Below are 24,459 nucleotides of genomic sequence, written 5' to 3'. Positions count from 1 at the left end.
TACTGAATTTCCTTCTTTATCCTCCAGGTTGTGAGGATAAAAGCTTGGTCCTTCTCAGGGTTCGTGTTGATAGTCTGAAGGTACTATTCTTCTCTTCGGATGTTGAGGATAGTTCATGATAGATCTTTATATCCATTGTATACTTGTTAATAGTCTGGAAGTCATGCTGTGAATCCTTAGGACGCTTGTCGAAAGAGTTAAGAGATTCTTAGGAGGCTTCTTGTATAAGTCTACAGGGGGGTTCTTAAGACACATGGCAATAGCCAGAACCCATGAAGACGCCTGTTGATAGTCTGAAGGTTCCTTAGGACGCGAGTTGATAATTAGGAGCGAACCTTTGGACGGGACGTCTGTCGATAAGGCAATTTAGATGTCTATCTAGAGTCAGGTCTTATAATAATCCTATGAGATGATTACAGTACCTGGCTCCTGTGAGATAATTACAGGTCCTGCATGGCTCCGATCAGATGATTACGTGGACTCTTGAAAATACATAAATAAATCAGAACGCACAAACGCACTCACCATACCCATCTCCAGGCCCTTAAAAACACTCACTCATACACACCAGTTTCCCCCCTCGTCGTCCCACCATAAGCTTCATATTCAACCACACAAGCACTCAAGCATCACTCATCTTCCCACCCCAAGCAGAAACACAGACACCATTATCAGCCGCTAATTACCAACATTGAACAAGGTGATCCCTTGAGCCTTGTGATCGTGCACTGACTACCAATCTCACCCCGGCTGTTGACCAATCCCCTTTATTACCCTTTATGTCAATTATCTCTGATGGCTCACGGGAAATTGCTTCATTTTAATCCTGTCTAGTTTTTCGAAATATATTTAATGAAAATGTAAAAAATTAAGAAAATGGCCACTTTTATCTCTCTCTCTCTCTCTCTCTCTCTCTCTCTCTCTCTCTCTCTCTCTCTCTCTCTCTCTCTCTCTCTCTCTCTCTCTCTCTCTCTCTCTCTCTCTCTTACGTTAATGTTTCTTTAAGGGAGACTGATAACTTGTCTGGGGACTTGCTTGGCTTCCCGCGTCATATGGGTTTGTTCACGGAAACGAGAGTTAGAGTCTTTTACCATGACTCTGGGAGATCATAGAGGATCACCAGGACCAGCTATGGTGTTCAGTGATACGGGCTGGTGCTCCAGTTTGGGTAGTTGGCACCACTATCATCACCAACACCACCACTATCACCACTATTTACTACCACAACTAATTAATACCACCACTATCATTATTAACACACTCAGACACACACACACACACACACACACACACACACACACACACACACACACACAAGCTAACCCACATTAATTATACCCTGGCCATTCAACTACAGGCAACAATTACTTGTATCGTTACTGGCCAACATTTTAGCAGGACAAGATGGCCCTCCAGCGGGGCTGGTTGTATGTCTCAAGGCCTGCCTGGCTGGGTTGTGAATGTGTGATTACACGCCCCACATGTGCGTGCGTGTGTGTGTGTGTGTGTGTGTGTGTGTGTGTGTGTGTGTGTGTGTGTGTGTGTGTGTGTGTGTGTGTGTGTGTGTGTGTGTCTGAGTGTGTGTGTGTGTGTGTGTGTGTGTGTGTGTGTGTGTGTGTGTGTGTGTGTGTGTGTGTGTGTGTGTGTGTGTGTGTGTGTGTGTGTGTGTGTATCGTATGTGTTCCCGTCTCCAGGACTTGAACAAACGAGCCGAAGCTGAACCGCCGCCAGCACAACTAGATGAGTACAACTAGTCGAGTACATACACACACACGCGCGCGCGAGAGAGTTTGTCTCAACCCATTATCTATTTACGTGAGCCAGGTAAGCTCTTCCTCAGCTCTGGGAGGAGGCTGTTCATTAGTATACCTGCGGCATTTTACGAGGAAATAGATGTTTGCATCATTAGTCTCAATCCGTTATTAAGTTTTTTAATGAGAGGATGTCTGACTCACTCATTAGATCCGCTTCTCTCTTCCCAAACGAGGTCGTTCACCTGACTGCTTTTGTTGTTGTTGTTGCTGTTGTTGTTGTTGTTGGGGGGAGGGAGGGGGGGTTATTGTTGTGGAAGCTTTTGTGGCTCCTGTTTGTTGTTTTATTGTCGTTGTTGTCACTTGTAGTTCTTGATTATTGTTGCTGTTGCTTTTGTGCCTTTTGTATGTTGGTATGTTGTTATTGCTTTTTTCTGTGGCTATTTTATATTGCTTTTTATTTATACTTAGTTTAGGGAGGTTTGTTGATGAGAGAGAGAGAGAGAGAGAGAGAGAGAGAGAGAGAGAGAGAGAGAGAGAGAGAGAGAGAGAGAGAGAGAGAGAGAGAGAGAGAGAGAGAGAGAGAGATAAGAGAGAGAGAGAGAGAGAGAGAGAGAGAGAGAGAGAGAGAGAGAGAGAGAGAGAGAGAGAGAGAGAGAGAGAGAGAGAGAGAGAGAGAGACAGAGACAGAGAGAGAGACAGAGACTGACAGAGACAGAGACAGAGAGAGAGAGAGAGAGAGAGAGAGAGAGAGCAACCTTTGCTGCCTGGTGTTGCCCGTTGCACTGCCTGCAGGCACTCTGTGGCACAGCCTCGACAAGGCTAAGTATGTTGACATTTTTAGCAACATGGCCACCGCTCCACATCATCTCTGCTGTGCTTCCTGAAGTCTGCTTCCTCACGCAGAAGCAGACTTCTGCAGAAACAAATAAATCAAGACAGATATACCTGGTTCATTCCCTCGTCTTCTGAGACCATCCTCTTTATCTTCACCACCACTTTGGGTCTTTGTAACCTGAAGCTATTTTTCTTGTATATGTGATGCCTGAAAGATGCTGCTGTTTGCTCCATTCCTCGTCTGGATCGTTTCTGTCGTTCGAGAGCTGGTCTTGTTTTCAGCCAATTGTAGTGTTAGTGATTTGTACAGCCTCTCGTGAGCTTGTTTCATGTTCCGTTATTCGTTCTTTCATGTCGTGTTCAGTAACTTGTGAGTACTGCTTGTTATCTTAGTCGTCTATGTTTCCTTCTGGTATAGGTTATCTTGAAGTTATCTTGAGATGATTTCGGGGCTTTTTAGTGTCCCCGCGGCTCGGTCGTCGACCAAGCCTCCACCCCCAGGAAGTAGCTCGGGACAGCTGACTAACACCCAGGTACCTATTTTACTGCTAGGTAACAGGGGGCATAGGGTGAAAGAAACTCTGCCCATTGTTTCTTGCCGGCGCCTGGGATCGAACCCAGAACCTACAGGATCACAAGTCCAGCGTGCTGTCCGCTCGGCCGACCGGCTCCCCTCGACAAGGTCGAGGTTGGTCGACTTGTGTTCACCTGGAGTATAGATCAGCATCTTTTATTTGTCGACTTAGTTATTGGTACGTTATGTTTCTCAGTGACTGGGACGATATTTCTCTCCTCAAAACGGTATCGTTAAAAGAATATTACGAGTTGTTGTTGGACGTTTAACGAACGTTTTCATAACTACCATCAAAAGTTTCAGACCCCTTATTGACATAAAACATTAGTTGAAAACTGATATACATCTAATAATTGTACAAATATTTGTAAAACTTTGCCCACGCAATGTAAATAGTCTCATAACCAAGCAACCGGAAAGTCATTTACAAGTGACCTAGTGTGTAAATAAAATAACTTATCCTCCAGCTCAAGTTATAGGTCAGATTCACAATGGCTAATAAGTTAGCATTTACCTAATACTTTGTAAGCCCGACGATCATTTGTTTTTACGATAGGACTAAATAGTGGGCTCAAAGATTCTGAAAATGTTCAAATCTGGCTTCATATTAATGTCAGACGATTAAAATTTGCTAAAGCCAAGCCTTCAGGAGTTCGAACAGTGTAGAGACGTTGAAAGTAAAAGAGATGTGTGTGTGTGTGTGTGTGTGTGTGTGTGTGTGTGTGTGTGTGTGTGTGTGTGTGTGTGTGTGTGTGTGTGTGTGTGTGTGGCGTGCGTTCGAGTGAGTGCCGATAGGTGCTTTAAAAATAATTTTTTTGCCTTGACAAATAATTAATATTCTCTTCTCACTCATAATACCCCCATTACAAGGGACCTCCACTATAAAAGACCAGGTCATGTCTCTCATCTTCAATAAACGAAAAACTCGAAAATGTGTACAGCACTTGATTGTTCTGTCTTCAAGAACTAGTTTGACATTACATATGTGAACCCTTTCTCTCTCCTCACTCTCTCTTTTTCCCCCCTTTCTCTGTTACCCTCTCTCTATGTCTCTATTTCTCTCTTTCACTCCCTACTTCTCATAATCTATTTTTCTGCCTCACTCATCTTGTTTTTTTTTTCTCTCCTCCATTCACTATCTTCATTATTAATTGCGTGTTGACTCATATAGTTGTTAATAAAAGGATGTATTTCCAATTTTAATAACGGAATTGCTCTCATTTTTTATGCATGCAAAAAAACTACATATTTTTAAATTCACATAACTGGCATACGCAAAAAATTACAAACCAACAGTGTTATGGAGCTATACACTGCATGTTATTTATTGAAGTGATAAAGCGTTTGAAATATTTTAATGCATTCGTAATATTTTCAATAATTTTTTTATTAAAGCATTGTGAATGCATTGAAAAAAAATTATTCAGCATATGTTTAGAACTCAACTTAATTATTCATATTTCTCTAAACTGAACCACCTGCGTCAAATAGGCAGAGGTGTACATGGGCAGAGGTGTACATGGGCAGAGGTGTACATGGGCAGAGGTGTACATGGGCAGAGGTGTACATGGGCAGAGGTGTACATGGGCAGAGGTGTACATGGACAGAGGTGTACATGGACAGAGGTGTACATGAGCAGGAAAAAATTACAGTCACGTTACTGAAAATCCAGTCATTGTTGATGGCAACTTTTGCCTTTCTCAGTACTTTGTTAAATTCTCTAACTTTCTTAAGAAGCAAGATCTGAATTATCTTTGACAGATCACCTCTAGAGAAACCTCAAGGCTTTCATTCTCTTCTGTTGCTTCCTATTACGTTTCTTCCTATTCTGTTGCTTTCTTCTGTCTCTATTTCTCTCCTGTTCACCATAAGGCCTTCTGCAGTTTTCGCTTTCCTCATAACTTCTATGATGTGCGCACGTAGCAAAGGATATAAATCACGTTATGCTTCAGGAATCGCCATGCCTTTATATCACGAGGCTGTCGAGCAACACCCCCAACTATGCAAAGAACTCCTCGTCCCATTCGAAACACAAATGAACCGTCCACCAGTACCGGCGGTCTCGATGGTCGAGTTAAAAAACACCACGAACAACTGGAGAGAAGTATAGGAAGATTCGCGCTCCGGCGACCAGAATAGTTTATTGCACGTCATTCGATGACATAAAAAAGCCTTGTGCGTGCGTCATGATTTGTGAGAGAGCTTCAGGGGGCCCCGACCTCTGTAATGGCGACGAGGAGGAGGCTAGTGCACGTCTCTAGAGGCTGGGGGGGTTAACTCTCCCGATGAGAGAAAAATGAAAAATGCATTTACACATCAACTGGGATGTGAGTCTGTGAATCCTTTTCGTGAAAAGAATTATTCAAGGTTTATGTATATTAGACACACATACATGTACACTCACCCCCCCCCCAAACCCCCCCCAAACCCCCCCCCCAAACCCCCCCCAAACCCCCCCCCCCACACACACACGCACAAGCCCTCTTGTGGCTATTTACCACAAGGGGCACACGCACTAGGAGACACAGGTGGAAATAGAGTGCCCAAATGAACCATAGGGACGTTAGACATAATTTTTTTCAGTGTCAGAGTAGTAGACAAATGGAATGCATTAGGAAGTAATGTGGTGGAGGCTGACTCCATACACAGCTTCAAGTTTAGATATGATTAGAGCCCAGTAGACTCAGGAACCTGTACATTAGTTGCACTGACAGTTGAGAGACTGGACCAATGAGCCAGAGCTCAACCCCTCCCACAATGCTCTAATCAAATAAAATACTGTATGGGTACTACGCCTTCCCAGGAAACGATGGTGTCGATTTGTGTTGCACAACTCCTCGAGAATAACTAGTAGTTCACAGTACTGTAGTTCAGAGTACTGTAGTTCACAGTACTGTAGTTCACAGTAGTGTAGTTCACAGTACTGTAGTCCACAGTAGTGTAGTTCACGGGATGTTAACACGACTGTTTTACCATCCCGTGTTTACAATGGCTACTTCCCCCTTCCACCCTCCAACATCAACGTCTTTCCAAATGTGTTTACTATCAAGAAGTGGAAAGATGGTTTATATTTTAATGTGTTTTAGTACTGGTAATTAAGTTCGATACTGGGAAATGCTTTTTTGATGTTTACAGTTCAGAGAATGTTGTTTTTAAGGTTATTTTACAATATTATTAACTGGTGAATTTAATTTTGGTGACGTAGCTATGTACCTTTCATTTTCTAGGGAATTGCCACGTATGCAGTTTCTCTGTAATGAGTAATTAAATATTTTAATCAATTCAAAATCAGCAGCAATATTAATTTCTGCATATTGTATTATATATTAGTAAATGTTGTCGGAAATTTCGCGGACATCTTCTGTACTGAGTCACTGTGTATGTTCAGGCATTGTCCCGGGTCTCTCCTCCCCAGATAGTGAAGAAATAAGCAGACTGAGGAGTCACAATAACGTGGCTGAAGTATGGTGACCAGACCACACACTAGAAAGTGAAGAGACGACGACGTTTCGGTCCGTCCTGGACCATTCACAATCGACTTGAGAGATATCATGGCCAGTATCACCACCAAAATAGTTGAGAGATACAACGTAAATGTGAGATTAGACATGGCTGAAGCACTACTTATCAAACACTCTTAACCAACTATCAACAGCCAGATTAAACTTTGGAACGTCCAACCATCAACGAGACCAAGATATAACTACTAACTCACCCACACCTACTGCCTCAGTGGACCAATGAGAAGTTAAGATGCATTAGTTAATTATCTATTTATATAAAACATTTTCTTAATACAATGTGGCTGGCAGAAGGAGGGTATTAAAACTGTTTTCAGCTACACAAAATCCAAATATCATCATCAAATCAAAAATTATTCTCAAACCATCTAAAATACGAACATTTTCCCCAGTTTAAGCATTTTTGAACAAATGGACCGTGACTAAAATACAGACACAATTGAATTCAGGTCCAAAAACAAGATTCGAAGACAAAACAGAATACATACAGATACAAAATATTTATCAGGAAGTTGAACCTTATATTGACGATCAGAGTTACAGCTGACAGTGGAAAGCCTTTACCTGTGGAATTCAATATATAAACGTGTGATCAACTTTCCTTACCTGGTCTGAATGCAATTACAGGTGTTGTATATTTTTGTCCAATTTTAACAGCTACAGGTAAATACATTTCATCAAAGAGCGGAAAAAGGGGCGAGTGTCCTCCCCAGGTCAGTCAGGGGAAAAACAACTGGGACAAACAAACCTACATAACATTTAAATTTTTATCAGGAGAAGGAAAAATGCGCAGACTCCTAGTGGAATTTACATCAATGAAATGCGTATGTACTGGTGTAAACAAGTTTGAATATACAAATACTCGTATGTATGTATGTATGTATGTGTGTTTTAAACACCTATAGATATTTCTTATTTATGTGTATACTGAAACTTGTATATATGTATACATATAATGGCGATGAGTCATAATAACGTGGCTGAAGAATGTTGACCAGACCACACACTAGAAGGTGAAGAGAAGCCGACGTTTCGGTCCGTCCTGGACCATTCACAATCCACTTGAGAATGGTCCAAGACGGACCGAAACATCATTGTCCCTTCACCTTCTAGTGTGTGATCTGGTCAACTGCATACATATACCTTTCTCCATATCTATATTTATGTAAATACCACAATATATACAGGTAAATTCCTATTCATGTACTCACTACTTTGTCTTGGTGAAGCCCTCCGACGGAGAAGACTGTATGCTGCTGAGGCAGCGTCGGGATGTACTGGTAGAACTGAGAGTTTCCCTTGTACCATTTGAGGGAGTAGAGCGTGGCGTGCTTCTGGACTGCGTAGTCACACTCCAGGGTCACGTTCACCCCCAGGGCCACGTAGCGGGGCACCAGGAACCTCTGAACCTGTACCCAGGGCCCCCGCGAGGCGAAGTTGGAGGCTGTTTGGTCTAGGCCGGCCCAGCATGCTGTTTGGGAGAGAAGGGAACCTCTGAAACGCTTATATCATATGGATATAGATAGAAAATCTGTGTGTCAGTAAGTCAGTCTGTGGTAGGTTGGAGGTCAAACGCTTGGGGCTAGTCTCACTCAATTTTTACACATGAAGTATGTCGGGTATGGGAGTGTCGCAGGCCAGCCGAGTTCTGCTCTAGTGCCACACTTTAAGAAATATTGGCATCTAACCCAACCGCTCTTTCTCTCTCTCTCTCTCTCTCTCTCTCTCTCTCTCTCTCTCTCTTTCTCGTGTGATTCTCATGGTAAAATTTGAAATATTGGTTGTGTTTTCCGAAGACTTGTTCACTAATTTCTGGGCTTTGTGTAGATTAGGGAGATTGCAATTGAAGGAAAAAAAGATACGAAAGGGGAAGGAAGTTGAAAAAGTATTGCTTCAGAGTAAATTTTAATATTTTAACAGGCTTAACATGTGTCACTGAATGATAAATTTCGTTGAAGCTCTCCTCAATATATTCGGAGGCTGAGGGAGTTTGAAAACATTTTGTCAGAGGTAACGAATATATAAAATATGGGATCAGGCGTAGTGAGGACTTACCCATTCCAGAGGACCTGTCTATATTGACCTGCATGCTCATTGGTCGGCGGAGGAGATAGGTGTGATGTGAACTGGCAGTTAAGTTTTGGTCGTGTCGATGGTAGGACGAACCTAATTGAAATTGCTATTGATAGTTAGATGAGTGTTTGTGATGTAGTGCTTCAGCTATGTCGTATTTCTCATTGTCGTTGTATCTGTCAACTATTTTGTTGCTGTAGGTCACTATAGTTCTGGCGACGATCTGAGTGTGTGTAGAAATTTTATGGTCTCTACCAGACACACACACACACACACACACACACACACACACACACACACACACACACACACACACACACACACACACACACACACACACACACACACACACACACACACACACACACACACACACACACACACACACACACACACAAGGGGACACAGGTGGAAACTGAGTGCCCAAATGAGCCACAGAGATATTAGAAAGAACTTTTTTAGTGTCAGAGTGGTTGACAAATGGAATGCATTAGGAAGTGATGTGGTGGAGGCTGACTCCATACACAGTTTCAAGTGTAGATATGACAGAGCCCAATAGGCTCATGAATCTGTACACCTGTTGATTGACGGTTGAGAGGCGGGACCAAAGAGCCAGAGCTCAACCCCCGCAAACACAACTAGGTGAGTACAACTAGGTGAGTACACACACACACACACACATAATTCAGTGCTCTAGAGGCACCGCACGGACCCAGTGGAATCCAATCTGGTAAGAGCAACCAATAAAGGATCTCATACTTGATATTTGAAACGCTCTCTTGAGTCTAACTTAGATAACTGACAGGAAACTCACACAAAGAAAATAAACTCAGCTCAGGCCAAGAATTTATGAACCTCTTTTAAAGTTAATAGTCAAATGTGGAAGTCAACGAACAGCAAATCTTACACAATAATTTATCTCTTCATAAGACGTAGTTTATAAATATGAAAATAGCACACAATAACGTGTCTCAAACAAATAACCCAACTCACATATATATGTGGTTTTATTTGCTTAACATATGTGATTTAATTTACTAGATACAATTTTTGGGGTTCAGTTCCTATGCTACCTTTTTCAACTACCGCCCACAGGTTGGATATTGGGACCCCTAAAACCCATGGGTATGAAGGGTATGAAGCCCACTACCGCCCACAAGATGGGTATTGGGTCCCCTCAAGCCTTCAAGATGGGTATTGGGTCCCCTCAAGCCTTCAAGATGGGTATTGGGTCCCCTCAAGCCTTCAAGATGGGTATTGGGTCCCCTCAAGCCTTCAAGATGGGTATTGGGTCCCCTCAAGCCTTCAAGATGGGTATTGCGTCCCCCTCAAGCCTTCAAGATGGGTATTGGGTCCCCTCAAGCCTTCAAGATGGGTATTGGGTCCCCTCAAGCCTTCAAGATGGGTATTGCGTCCCCCTCAAGCCTTCAAGATGGGTATTGGGTCCCCTCAAGCCTTCAAGATGGGTATTGGGTCCCCCTCAAGCCTTCAAGATGGGTATTGGGTCCCCTCAAGCCTTCAAGATGGGTATTGCGTCCCCCTCAAGCCTTCAAGATGGGTATTGGGTCCCCTCAAGCCTTCAAGATGGGTATTGCGTCCCCCTCAAGCCTTCAAGATGGGTATTGGGTCCCCTCAAGCCTTCAAGATGGGTATTGGGTCCCCCTCAAGCCTTCAAGATGGGTATTGGGTCCCCTCAAGCCTTCAAGATGGGTATTGGGTCCCCTCAAGCCTTCAAGATGGGTATTGGGTCCCCCTCAAGCCTTCAAGATGGGTATTGGGTCCCCTCAAGCCTTCAAGATGGGTATTGGGTCCCCTCAAGCCTTCAAGATGGGTATTGGGTCCCCTCAAGCCTTCAAGATGGGCATGAGGTCCCCTCAAGCCTTCAAGATGGGTATTGGGTCCCCTCAAGCCTTCAAGATGGGTATTGGGTCCCCCTCAAGCCTTCAAGATGGGCATGAGGTCCCCTCAAGCCTTCAAGATGGGTATTGGGTCCCCTCAAGCCTTCAAGATGGGTATTGGGTCCCCTCAAGCCTTCAAGATGGGCATGAGGTCCCCTCAAGCCTTCAAGATGGGCATGAGGTCCCCTCAAGCCTTCAAGATGGGCATGAGGTCCCCTCAAGCCTTCAAGATGGGCATGAGGTCCCCTCAAGCCTTCAAGATGGGCATGAGGTCCCCTCAAGCCTTCAAGATGGGTATTGGGTCCCCTCAAGCCTTCAAGATGGGCATGAGGTCTAGTACCGATAGATAGTGAGTGCATAATAAATGAACAAAATCAAAATACTCTTATACTTAATTATTAAAAACAAGATCAGATTAAAAATTTAATTTAGCTAACAAAATGTAATTGAATCAGTATTAAATTCGGAAAGAACACGAGAGGTAGAAATGTTCAACCAACATGGTTGAACTCGTCCTCAAATTGCAGGAAATTGCAAGTAAATGTGAGAGATCATCAGCATCACCGTACTGTTGCAGCATCACCGTACTCTCACGGATGACGGACACGATGCTACAACAGAGGAAGCACCATGAATACACACATGTAATCCCCCTTAGAGCAGGAGACAAGCCAGATACAACTCCAAGACCCCTTGGGAACACCATCTGGGCCAGTGAGATGTATCTCGACACACACACAGGAGTTAACAGCAGAAATGTAATATCAAATTCAGTTAGAGAAACATTTGAAGGTGAGATGGAAGGAGTGAGAAAGATGGTTATCGAAGAGCCACATGGGGTGTGTGTGTGTGTGTGGTAGAAGTGCAGAGTGGTGTGGAGAGTTGAAGAGTCGGGTTGCAACTCTCCAGTGATGTCAGGAGCGTGTCAGAGATTATTAAAGTTGAGGCGTTGGGTGGGTGATGGTCCCTGCTGGTGCTGTGTGAAGCCAGGTGTCTGCTCTCTCCAGGGAGGGATATAATCAGGTCTCCGAGTACCCAAGCAGAAGGAGCCATGTCACAGTGTTCCTAGAGAGAGAGTAAACCGCTCCCTCAAGCGTCTGAGAAGAGAGTGAACAGCACACGCGCATAACTCGTGGAAGTAACCGCACAGGAGAGGAGCGTTGTTTTGTGCTGCTCCACGCTCAGAGAACCACGCTCAGAGAACCACGCTCAGAGAACCACGCTCAGAGAACAGATCTGGTAAGCTCCCGACCGGGAAGAACCACGTCCATCTGCCCAGGAAAAAGGAAAGAACGTCTTTTTGAAACAAGGGAGAGAAAACGCAGCAATGGAAAAACATCACGTCTTTAAACGCCCACGAGAAATGAAACCACTCCCTTATTCAGGCAGAGGAAGAGAACCTCGCTCTTATACAGCTAGAGGGAGAGAACCTCGCTCTTATACAGCTAGAAGGAGAGAACCTCGCTCTTATACAGCTAGAGGGAGAGAACCTCGCCCTTATACAGCTAGAGGGAGAGAACCTCGCTCTTATACAGCTAGAGGGAGAGAACCTCGCCCTTATACAGCTAAAGGGAGAGAACCTCGCTCTTATACAGCTAGAGGGAGATACAGCTAGAGGGAGAGAACCTCGCTCTTATACAGCTAGAGGGAGAGAACCTCGCCCTTATACAGCTAGAGGGAGAGAACCTCGCTCTTATACAGCTAGAGGGAGAGAACCTCGCTCTTATACAGCTAGAGGGAGAGAACCTCGCTCTTATACAGCTAGAGGGAGAGAACCTTACTCTTATACAGCTAGAGGGAGAGAACCTCGCTCTTATACAGCTAGAGGGAGAGAACCTTACTCTTATACAGTCAGAAAGAGAACCAACTCTCAGACGAGGTTCAAGGTAGGGAAGAACCCCTCAGTTTAGTTCGGAAAGTAGATATTTTTTGAAGAGTTGACAGAAAATGTATTTTTCCGAGTTGGGGTGAAGTTAGATTGATCGCTAACATGATAGATAGATGATAGATAGTTGAAATAGATGACACAATGTACACACACGAATGTGAACATACAGTTGTGAAAATATCCGGTTCTGAATATGAACACAATGATATATGAGCTTACATACATACATACATACATACATACATACATACATACATACATACATACATACATACATACATACAAACCAACATGCCATACCGACTGGCATGTAATTCCACAAATTTATAGACCTACAGATACATATGTAGGTACATGAACATACACATACATTCATACAGCTAGACCTTCATCTATACAGACCGGCACGTGATCGCACAGGCATACAAGTATGAATACAGACACATAGGCAGGTATACGAACATACAACCATAGAATATAAGGTTCCATAGAGAGAGAAAAAAATATCATAGTAAATTTCAATAAATAAAGTGCAGTCTAATAATAATAAAAATAATAATATCCTAAATCACATTAATGTGATATATATATATAATTGAAAAAAAATCCACTAGGACTTTAAGGTAGACTCAAACCTAAGATCCCAACGGCTCAAGACCCCAATGGTCTAGTGGTACAGTACGCGACTGACAATCTAGTGGTCGTGGGTTCGCATCCACCCCATAGCCCGAGTGGATTTTCTCAATAATAATAACAATTAGTATATGTTATTCACAGACAATTCATATACAAGTTAATGTGGTTTCATAGTTGGTAAAGTAATTGCATATTATATAAAGACAATATGTTATGTAAAGTGTTCTGATACTGGAAGCAGTTGAGTGGAAAAGTGAGTTGAAAGTTCTGACTGTGAGGAGGACTGGGTTGTGGGTTGTGCCAGCCGGTACTGTGTTGTGTGTGAGTGTAAACACAGGTTGTGGGGGAGGAACAGATCACGGGGAAAAAATATTGTTACAGGGAGAGTTAGGGAGAGAGAGAGAGACAAACATGGAGACGTGGGGAGAGAGTGAAACAGAGAGTTTGGGAACAATTAAACTTCACTACAATCACCAACAAAGAGTAAGTGAACATGAGAAGAACCCCCCTACCAGCAACAGGTAAATCACCAGAAAGCAACCATGGAACAAGGAAGCCTCTCCAGAACCTCGACCAGAGATGACCCACCTCAACAGAACCTCCACCATAGTACAGATAAACCTCACCAGAACCTTACCAGGGGACGAGTGAATGGCTGGTCACCATCCAGGAACAAACAGCAAAGCGGTTTACACAGAGTAAATGTTTACACAAGAGAGTGAAATGTTTGATTCACTGTGAGAGGTCAGTTTTGCTATTTTGTCACTGGACGAGGCACCACCGCAGAAAACGTTTGTACAAGGCAGAAAAACGTTTGATTCCCTGAGAGAACGGTCTTGATGGGATAACACAGACAGCAAACGTTTACCTACTGTAGGGAAAACAATCGGAACGGCTAAGATATCTTAGATATCTATCACTGAATTAAACAAACGTTCACACATGAAAATTATTTGATATCCTTTGAAAGGAAAATGTTAATGTTTACGTTACGAAAATTAAAACCGAATAAAGCAAAAAAATTAAGTGTTATTGTACAAGATCCCACACACACCACACAAACTTTCACAATGGAAACAAATTTCTTGTTTTCTCTGACAAAGGTGAAAATCGAACCTGAAAAAGTTTATAACCGAGAAAGAAGCTTATGGAATTGTGAGGGGAAGCTTTTGGTAGTCGAGCTGCCAGCACATCCCAGCGGTAACTCCTTAAGACCCTCCAAAGCTATCTGACTGAAGACATTGTAAACATTTGGAGGTTTCAGTAACATTCGAAATTTGGCTGTTATATACACTTCAGTTTGACCTGTCCGGTTTTCTGTTTTGATTTTGGGGTGTGTGTGTATCTGTGATTGTATGTAATTATATGTTAATGCATATCTATTAGTTACTATTGGAATGTGTGGTTTTTCGTTTTATGCCCCACCTTCTAATCCTGTTTTGTGTGTGTGTGTGTGTGTGTGTGTGTGTGTGTGTGTGTGTGTGTGTGTGTGTGTGTGTGTGTGTGTGTGTGTGTGTGTGTGTGTGTGTGTGAGTGTGTGTGTGTGTGTGTGTGTGTGTGTAGAAAAAGTTTATAAAACTTGGGATTACAATTCTCTTTATTGACTACTAATTAACCAATATTATTATATTTAACATCACATTTAAATATATCTGAATGTCCTATCATGACTGATGCATGTATAAAAATTATCAGAAACTTTTAATGCTTTTCTATTGTAATATCATAACACAAGCAATTATTATATGATCTAGATATAACACTTAAAAATTTGTTATTTTGTCTTAAGAAGAACTGAAAAAACTTTAAAACATTTGTATTATGGGAACAATCGAGTCTTATTTAACACAGAATTATAAGTATTTTTGCAATTTATTCGCAAATATTGCGAATATTTAATGATCTTATTAAGCGCTGACCTTTTTACCACTTAATAATATTCGTATAAATCAATGAGTATTCAGGCAGAATGATTAACACAAATGAAGTTTAAAGCATCAAATATATTTAACGTACAAACACAAAATTTTGCGTATCATTAATAATTCTTTGACATTTAACTGTTTAAATTGTGTTAAAAAATTACAGTTACATATAACTGGTATAAATTTATGATTTATTTTGTAATTTCACAACACTAGTAAATTAACACGATGGAATTTAAAATTTTTGCAAACATGCATCTACATTCTAAATCCGTAAAACGCTTTCTTGGTTTGCTAAGTACAGAAAATTTGACAGAAAAAATTAAAAGCTAAAGAAAACGAGCTGATGGAGACATGGAGAAGCAGATAATGTAATCTGTCAACCCTTATCATGACACACACACACACACACGCACAAAAAAACTGTAACCTAAGCGTGTACAGAACCTGTACACCTGTTGATTGACGGTCGAGAGGCGAGACCAAAGAGCCAAAGCTCAAGCCCCGCAAGCACAATTAGGTGAGTACACACACGCAAGCACGCACACACACACACACACACACACACACACACACACACACACACACACACACACACACACACACACACACATACACACACACACACACACACAGGCGCTGGAGAAGGATTTGCGGAGATAACTCCATGTTTGATGTATAGAAACATTTGTGTAGAGCGGACTGGGCTGTTAGGACGGTATTAGCCATGCTACCGACGCCTCACCAATGTGAATGATGTTCAGCCTTCCCCACCAATCCTGGGTACACTCCCTCTTTAATTATTGTCTCAAACTGTGTGTGTGTGTGTACTCACCTAGTGTGTACTCACCTAGTTGTGTCTGCAGGATCGAGCATTGACTCTTGGATCCCGCCTTTCGAGCATCGGTTGTTTACAGCAATGACTCCTGTCCCATTTCCCTATCATACCTGGTTTTAAAATTATGAATAGTATTTGCTTCCACAACCTGTTCCTGAAGTGCATTCCATTTTCCACTACTCTCACGCTGAAAGAAAACTTCCTAACATCTCTGTGACTCATCTGAGTTTCCAGCTTCCATCCATGTCCCCATGTCATCCATGTGTGTGTGTGTGTCTGTGTGTGTGTGTGTGTGTGTGTGTGTGTGTGTGTGTGTGTGTGTGTGTGTGTGTGTGTGTGTGTGTGTGTGTGTGTGTGTGTTAACTCAATATAACAAACTGGTCTGCTAAATACTCCATAACTATGACAAACTGTGATGATCAATGTTATATTTTAAATTTTCTAAAATACTATCAAAACGAATGTCAGTAATTCAAGGCAAGGATGGTGTGTTATCGCCCACCACTCTGGCCAACCTTTGGCTAATTTCCACAACCTGAATGATCAATAATGATCAAAAGTATCATACCACCTTCCTCTCATATCATCTAAAAGAACACACACAAGTATTCCCAAATCTGTGTCATATCTATAAGAATGAAGTCAACTCTACTTCCAGCAGCAAAACACATATGTATTGCATGTTTGCCAGAAGTAATACACATATATACACATATGATTTCGTGATTGCCTGTCCTGATTATACATTTCTAAAGTACATATTATATACACCTACAAGCAACAATCAGAACGTGGTCTAATTAGCAGTAACTTATACATGACTGCCAGTAATTGCTAATCGTCTGGTGCGCGAAACGAGGCGTCGGTAATGCAATTCGAGAAACTCGCCCCAACAGCAGAGAACCGTCTTTGTTATTCAGCTAAGACATGATACGTTTAGTAAAGGTTCTCTGCAGCCTTGAGTACCCTGTATCGTCTCCCAGAATACCGCCAAGTATGGACAGCAGAAAGTTCTCTATTATACAGGAAATGTTGCAATGTGGGCACACCATTATTTGCAACCTAGTCATTGGTTATATTAGAGATTCATATTGAAATGGTGAATGAATGCTTGTCTGTACTATATTGCTATGTCAAGCATTTCACGATTTAAACGATTTAAATCGTTTAAATGACGATTTAAATTAACAAATAATGCAGCATTAGCTATATAACTTTTTGATTATTATATGAAGGCTATTTAACTGATTTTCCACAAAATTGAGTTTCATAAATACATAAAAAGAGTTGCATATTAAATAATATAGTTTACATTAATACAGAAGAAAACATTGCAGCTACAAATTACATGAAAATAAAGAGAGAAAAATAAAGAAAGAATAAGGACAGAATATAAGATGAAACTTTCTTGGTCAGAATATATAATCCTGATAATTTATATATTACCTTGATGAATCTATAAAAAATAATGTGGCTGTGGTATGGGATCGCTTCCTTGGACTCATCATTGTACAGTTGGTAGTATGTGTGGGACAAAGACCCAGATTCAAGAAGCAGTTACGCAAGTACTTACGAACGTGTACATCTTTCCTCAATCTTTGACGGCTTTGGTTACATTTATTAAACAGTTTACAAGCATGAAAACTTTGCAATCAACTGTTGTTAGTGCTTATAAACAGCCTCCTGGTGCTTCGCAGCTCATTAACTGTAATTATTGTAAACAAAGCCGCCAAAGATTGAGAAAAGATGTCCAGGTTCGTAAGTGCTTGCGTAACTCATTCGTGAATCTGGCCCTAGGGATGGCAATTCGATCTTATCCCACTGACTACATTTTTTTCCCATTACTAACTGATGCCGCCATATTTTTTCATTGTTGCTTCTTTCACTGTTACTTCTTTCAATGTTACTTCATTCACTGATAATGTTATCCCCCCTTCCTAATGTTCATTTATCATTATATAATTTGTCTTTCTTTTAGTCCGGTCAATGTTGATTGTAATGTGCTTTCCTGCAAACTCATATTTATTGTTGCAAATTACCTCAAAGTTACGATTGAAATGCATGCAAATTGTCGAGGTAGTTTCTTGTTAAGCAAATGAGACGAATACCCCCATTATCTCTGACTCAACTTGGAAAATTGGTCTAATTGGCAGGACTGTCCCCATTTGCACATATAATTAAGGTCACGAGTTCACTGAGTGAAGAGAGTGGAGCACGCGCTGTCAGACCTGACGTGTAGGTGTTGGTCTTATGGGACTACCTGACACGCTAAACTGTTTGTTCTTGTATAATGCACAGCCATATCCCTCTCTTTCTCCATCCCTCCTATCTATCCCACACTGCTCTCCCTACAAGGTGCCACAGTAACAGAAGAAATGGGGAGTTTTCCCCATTACGTACGATATTCACTGGTCTTCAATTGGCAAAAAAGCTTCCAATACTAGACAAGACACAATGTTCACAAAATTGCCCCAGCAATTTCTGACATAATTTTTTGGGTGCCATCCGAAGGACATTTTCTGTTGATAAATGCACAGGAAGAAAGCTTCTGTTTTTGTCGAGGCTGAACTGGATGTGTGTGTGTGCGATGTTGACCGACGTTTCGGTCCGTCCTGGACCATTCTCAAGTCGGTTGTGAGAATCGACTTGAAAATGGTCCAGGACGCATCGAAACGTCGTCGTCCCTTCATTTTCTAGTGTGTGGATTGGTCAACATACTTCAGCCACGTTATTGTGACTCCTCGTCTGTGTGTGCAATGTCAGAGGGAGAGAGAGAGAGAGAGAGAGCGAGAGAGAGAGAGAGAGAGAGAGAGAGAGAGAGAGAGAGAGAGAGAGAGAGAGAGAGAGAGAGAGAGAGAGAGAGAGAGAGAGAGAGAGAGAGAGAGAGAGAGAGAGAGAGAGAGAGAGAGAGAGATAAGATAGCTTCCCTCTCACCTTCTTTTTAAAGCCTCTATTCATGTCTTCAAAGCACCTCTTGAAGACTCCCCCTCCATCTGCGTCAAACTTCCCTATACTCATCTCAAACATCCTTCAACTTCATCAGCTGCAAACCTTCTAAACTTCGTCCCTTCTGATACCAGTCCATCACCCTCCACATCATGCCTCCCCTTATTATGACCAAAACATCATCCTTCATTACATAACCTCACTCTTTCTGCCTAATACACCTTGTTCCTCTAGCCACTCCCAGTTTCAAGCAGATTATTCTTGATTTCAAAAATAATCTTGACTCAGATTTCAAGCCACTCCAACAGATTATCTCAAGCTATATTATTTAAATTCTAGTCTAGATCAATCACTCCCAGGTCTCCTTTCGTCTATTATAAGCTTCCTTAACCACCCTCTGCCTCACAGAGCCCCAAGGAGAGAGAGAGAGAGAGAGAGAGAGAGAGAGAGAGAGAGAAAGAACAGCACCGTCGCACACCTCGACAGTAATCTTGTCCGTCTTGGAAATGTCTGGATGCTGGAAGGCCAACTCACAATGCTTTACGGAGGTCTTCACTACCAACGTCATGTAAGACCAGAGGGCCGCGGCGGTCACTTTTCCCAGGGGGTGTTTTATAGATCATAGGGCGTTCCAGAGCTCTTTACCAGTATGGGGTTAGGGCCAGCGCAACCTCGGGGCATATCTGGAAACACGACCACCATTTTGGAGGGATGAGGATGCTGGGCTGGGCTTATGAGCTTTTTGTTAACCTGTTTCTAGCTGTCTGTGATTGTGCTTGTGTTTGTCTCTTTATTAGGCCGTCTATGGCTGTCTGTGATTGTCTGTGCTTGTGTTTGTCTCTTTATTAGGCCGTCTATGGCTGTCTGTGATTGTCTGTGCTTGTGTTTGTCTCTTTATTAGGCCGTCTATGGCTGTCTGTGATTGTCTGTGCTTGTGTTTGTCTCTTTATTAGGCCGTCTATGGCTGTCTGTGATTGTCTGTGCTTGTGTTTGTCTCTTTATTAGGCCGTCTATGGCTGTCTATTTATTTTTACTTTTTGCCCCCCTTCTCTATTTGATTGTTGATATTTCTCGCTACTTCTGCCTGTCTGTGACTCGTAGTTCACTGTCTCTTTGTCTCTGTCAATTTTCGTTTGTGGCTCTCGTAGTCTATGGTTCTGTCCCTGATTCTATGTTCCTGCCTCTGTCCGTCTATATGCTTGTGTTGGCTTTGTCTGTCTCCGCCTGTTTGACTGTTAACGAATTACTGTCTCCGCCTCTCTGTAGTATTGTATGGTTATAGAGGTGTACTTTGCCTATCTGTGGTTCACTCGGGCTATTAGTCTATTATATTTCAGTGTTTTTCAGGGCAGTGGGATTTTATCAAACAAATTGACACACACACACACACACATGCACAGGGGGGCCTCGTAGCCTGGTGGATAGCGCGCAGGACTCGTAATTCTGTGGCGCGGGTCCGATTCCCGCACGAGGCAGAAACAAATGGGCAAAGTTTCTTTCACCCTGAATGTCCCTGTTACCTAGCAGTAAATAGGTACCTGGTAGTTAGTCAGCTGTCACGGGCTGCTTTCTGGTGTGTATGTGTGTGGTGTGGTAAAAAAAAAGTAGTTAGTAAAACAGTTGATTGACAGTTGAGAGGTGGGCCGAAAGAGCAAAGCTCAACCCCCGCAAACACAACTAGGTGAATACACACACACACACACACACACACACACACACACACACACACACACACACACACACACACACACACACACACACACACACACACACACACACACACACACACGTACACGCATACATACACACAAAAATAATATCACTTTCAACTAAGGACATCATTCGAAAAAAAACTATCACTCACAAAGTAATATGACACTCTTGACTGCCTTTATTGCAAGACTTTTAACATCCTGTGAAATGTCTCAAAGGCCTCACGAGATGCAAATACATTTAGTCTCAAAGCTGCCTTAAACTGCAAAGTAGATTTAAGCCAGTTTGTCTCTTCAATATTGCCTGGGACAAGGAAGGTTAGGGAAGGGCGAGCAGATGATGGAGCCCTCCCATTCGGGGCAGATAATGGGGCCCTCCCATTGGGGGGCAGATGATGGGGCCCTCCCATTAGGGGGCAGGGAGGGGGCCTTCCGGAAAGGATAGGATGGGAAAGGATGCTGGCGTCACGGTCGTTTTGACATCTCGTCAGCGATCCTCGTGAGTTTTTAATAACATGCAAATTGCGGCCGTAGCGTCAGGAGGAATTAAACTCAACTGGCGATTAACCCGGAGATTGAAAACTGGATCGTGAGTTAATCGCTGTAATTAGTGCTAAGTTTGAACGTTAAGAGAGGAGAGGGAGGCGCTGGGATCCGGTGTACCAGCCTCACTGCACAACCGGATGCCTTAATTGCGGACACATTGTAAATGTCGAAATAAATAATGATAAGTTGGAAATAATTCTCTCTGATACTGTTTGGAAGGACTTACTATAGGGAGAAATTATCGGAAATAATTATGATTCAGAACATTTTCTTCGCTAAAATTGTTATCTATGTACGTTATTTGTTCGATATCAGAAATATATTACAATATTCATGTAAAATCATTTCCTACTTAACACTATATAAATATGTTTAATATTATTAATACCAAAAATTACGTTATTACACAAAAAAAAAATTTACTTAAAATTACCTCCATTAATCTTATCATCAATATCTTACTGCTTCCCAAAGAAATGCTTTGGTATGCCCAAATAACAAAAATAAAAAGTCTTCTGAAATAACATATAAATTAATCTTCCTAAACAGTCACAAAACAAGATATATCACATAAAATCTCACATAATAAGTAAACCAATATGACTCCATTGGTTTACCAAAATACAGCATTAAAACCGTCTTTAGAATAACGGTATTGCGATGCTGTATTACCATACACCCCCTCTCACTATCAGTGGTTTGCAGAGAGTTGAATCATCCACTAAGCACGACTATCGTTCAACATTAACGCGTATATCAGGAGGTCGCCGGCGTACCCAAAGGACCTAATTATAGTTTCAAAAGGCCACTTAGACTTTATAAAATTCTCAACGACGCAAGTTATTGGGTCGTTATTATACTGAAGGATATAAGCCACAGAAGTCTCAGAGACAATAATCGCTTGTAGTTTTTGCAGAGCTCAAGTTGTGGTTGTGGTACATCGCCTTGTTAATTGTTGTGGTGCCTCATAATGTGGCTGCGATACAACATGTTGTAGTTGTGGTGCCTCATATTCATGTGCCAGTGCCTCATATTCACGAGTTCATGTCTCATGAACAGAGGCAAAATAAACTCTGCCCATTTATTTCTGCCTCAATCGAACCCGAGCCTTTTGGGCTACGACTTTCGAGTGTATCTCTTCCAGGTAACACTCTCCTCTATATGAGTGTATCATGTATTTGTGTACCAATTTGAAGGGCGTTGGTACTTAAGTGTACCATTCAAAATGGCGCACATAAGCTCAAAAGGAATCTTCTATGAATGTACCATTCGCAGTCTTGTTCAAGCTGTACCGTACATGGTCCCAACGGTCAGAGTGATATCAGCTTTCAGCTAAGATATCATCTTTCCCCCGAATGAAGCCTTAACACTCCTAATACTCTTTCCTGGTATATCATCTTGACTGAAACATCTTAGACCACTGTAGGATTTAGCAGTAGCTTCAGGTAATCCCAGGAAAGCCTTTGCTACTTTCTGGGGGCGCTCCACAGACCGCGAAACCCAACAGGGGACCTCTTGCTCTACTCCAATTTCCAGTCTGGGTTCGCCTCGCCTTGTTTCCTTAGCGGCCGCCCCGCCACAAACACATTACACGCTCGCTGGAATTCTATATCACCACACGCCACGGCAATGGAGAATTGCAAGCGAGATTTCCTTTTGTTTCATTTTTACGGCACGGACGAGATCTTCAGACAAAATGCTGTTTTCGTTGATGGTGTTTCAGAGGCGACCGTCATCTAACAGCTCTGGGAAATCTATCATTTTACGTCGTGGCAATGAAGCTCCGGCCCCAGGGAGCGTGTAAGGGGTGGGTGAGCTGCTGTGTTTATCTTGCGAGGTCAGGACTTGTGTACACACAACCCTGCTCCAGGTAATGTACATTGTGGGGGGGAAGGACGATGTACAATGGGCTCAGAGTAGCTGTAGAGCGTCCAGGAAGGCAGCAGCAGCAGCAGCAGCAGCAGCAGCAGCAACAGCAGCAGCAGCAGCAGCAGCAGCAGAAGCAGCAGAAGCAGTATTCACAACATTTAGGGGGCGTTCGGTGCAGGAGGCTAGGCACAGCCACGACCTGCATGGTATGACGTGTGAGAGTGCTGGGATGCACATTCCGGTATTTCGCTGCCTGCACAAACGCCTGGGTAATATACATGGGTGGTGGAGTTTATGCTCAGACTGCTGAACTCTGCACGCTGTCCTCTTGGTCGGAGGGACCCACGCCACGCGCCAGACTTAAGAGCTGAGTATAATGGGAGGAGTTTAACACGCCAGAAGAATGCCATTCAGTTTCTCATCATTGTTGATGCTGGATCCTCCTGCTTCATATATTACTACTACTGCACTTGTTATTAACGCTACTACTACTACTACTACTACTACTACTACTACTACTACTACTGCTGCTGCTGCTGCTGCTACTACTACTACTACTACTACTACTACTACTACTACTACTATTACTACTACTACTACTACTGCTGCTGCTGCTACTACTACTACTACTACTACTACTACTGCTACTACTACTACTACTACTACTACTACTACTACTACTACTACTACTACTACTACTACTACTACTACTACTACTATTCAGACGATGGGTCACAATAAAGTGGCAGAAGATTTGCCGAACTTCCGAAAATGAAGAAATATCGACGTTTTCGTCCGTCCGGGACCATTATCAAGTCGGGTATTGTATTTTGGTTTACGATCTCTACTAGTCATGAATCCTAGATAATTTTTACATTTAGATTTGGCAGTTTCAACATTGTCCAGCAGGTATAAGACTTTTATCAATATCTAAGCTCAGCACCGTGTATTAGTTACCGTTAATCTGCTTCTGATTATCTTTCGTCTATTTTATCTAAATCGTCTTCTAGCGATTTACGGCCATCATATAAACTTATACCCGCAACATTTTGGTATCATCTGCTTATTGGCAAATGTTGACTTTCAATCCTGTGTCTACATAATTTGTATATATAATAAACACCAGAGGTCCCATGACAGATCCCTGCGGCATTCCTCTTAAATTCATTTATGACATTTTTGTTTAAATAATTATTTTCAAAGCCAACTTGAATACTCCTTCCCCCATAATACCATGCTGCTCAATCTGTCTAATTAGTCTTGCATGAGCCACAGTATCACAGGCTTTGATGATGTCAGGGTGTGAAGTCAACGTTCATAATGTCAGAACGAGAGTAAGTTGGTTAAACACAAGCGGCTCCGTGTTTCAAAAACTTTAATAATCTATGTTTTTAAAGATAGAAACTAATTGCTTTTGCGATCATTGAATCGGGAAACTTTCCTGT

The 24,459-nt window shown here is 42.3% G+C and overlaps 1 protein-coding gene across 1 annotated transcript in view; it reads right to left on the bottom strand.

Annotated features, from left to right (window-relative positions):
- LOC123767315 (uncharacterized) overlaps window positions 1-24,459 on the bottom strand; it is a 311,605-nt gene that overhangs the window by 123,191 nt on the left and 163,955 nt on the right. Inside the window, exon 3 of the mRNA XM_069312935.1 lies at window positions 7,895-8,154. Coding sequence (XP_069169036.1) covers window positions 7,895-8,154 — 260 coding nt within the window. The remainder of the gene's footprint in view (window positions 1-7,894; window positions 8,155-24,459) is intronic.

The sequence above is a fragment of the Procambarus clarkii genome, chromosome 74 (assembly GCF_040958095.1).
Source record: "Procambarus clarkii isolate CNS0578487 chromosome 74, FALCON_Pclarkii_2.0, whole genome shotgun sequence".
Lineage (NCBI taxonomy): Eukaryota > Metazoa > Arthropoda > Malacostraca > Decapoda > Cambaridae > Procambarus > Procambarus clarkii.
This window is presented reverse-complemented; position numbering and strand designations above follow the sequence as displayed.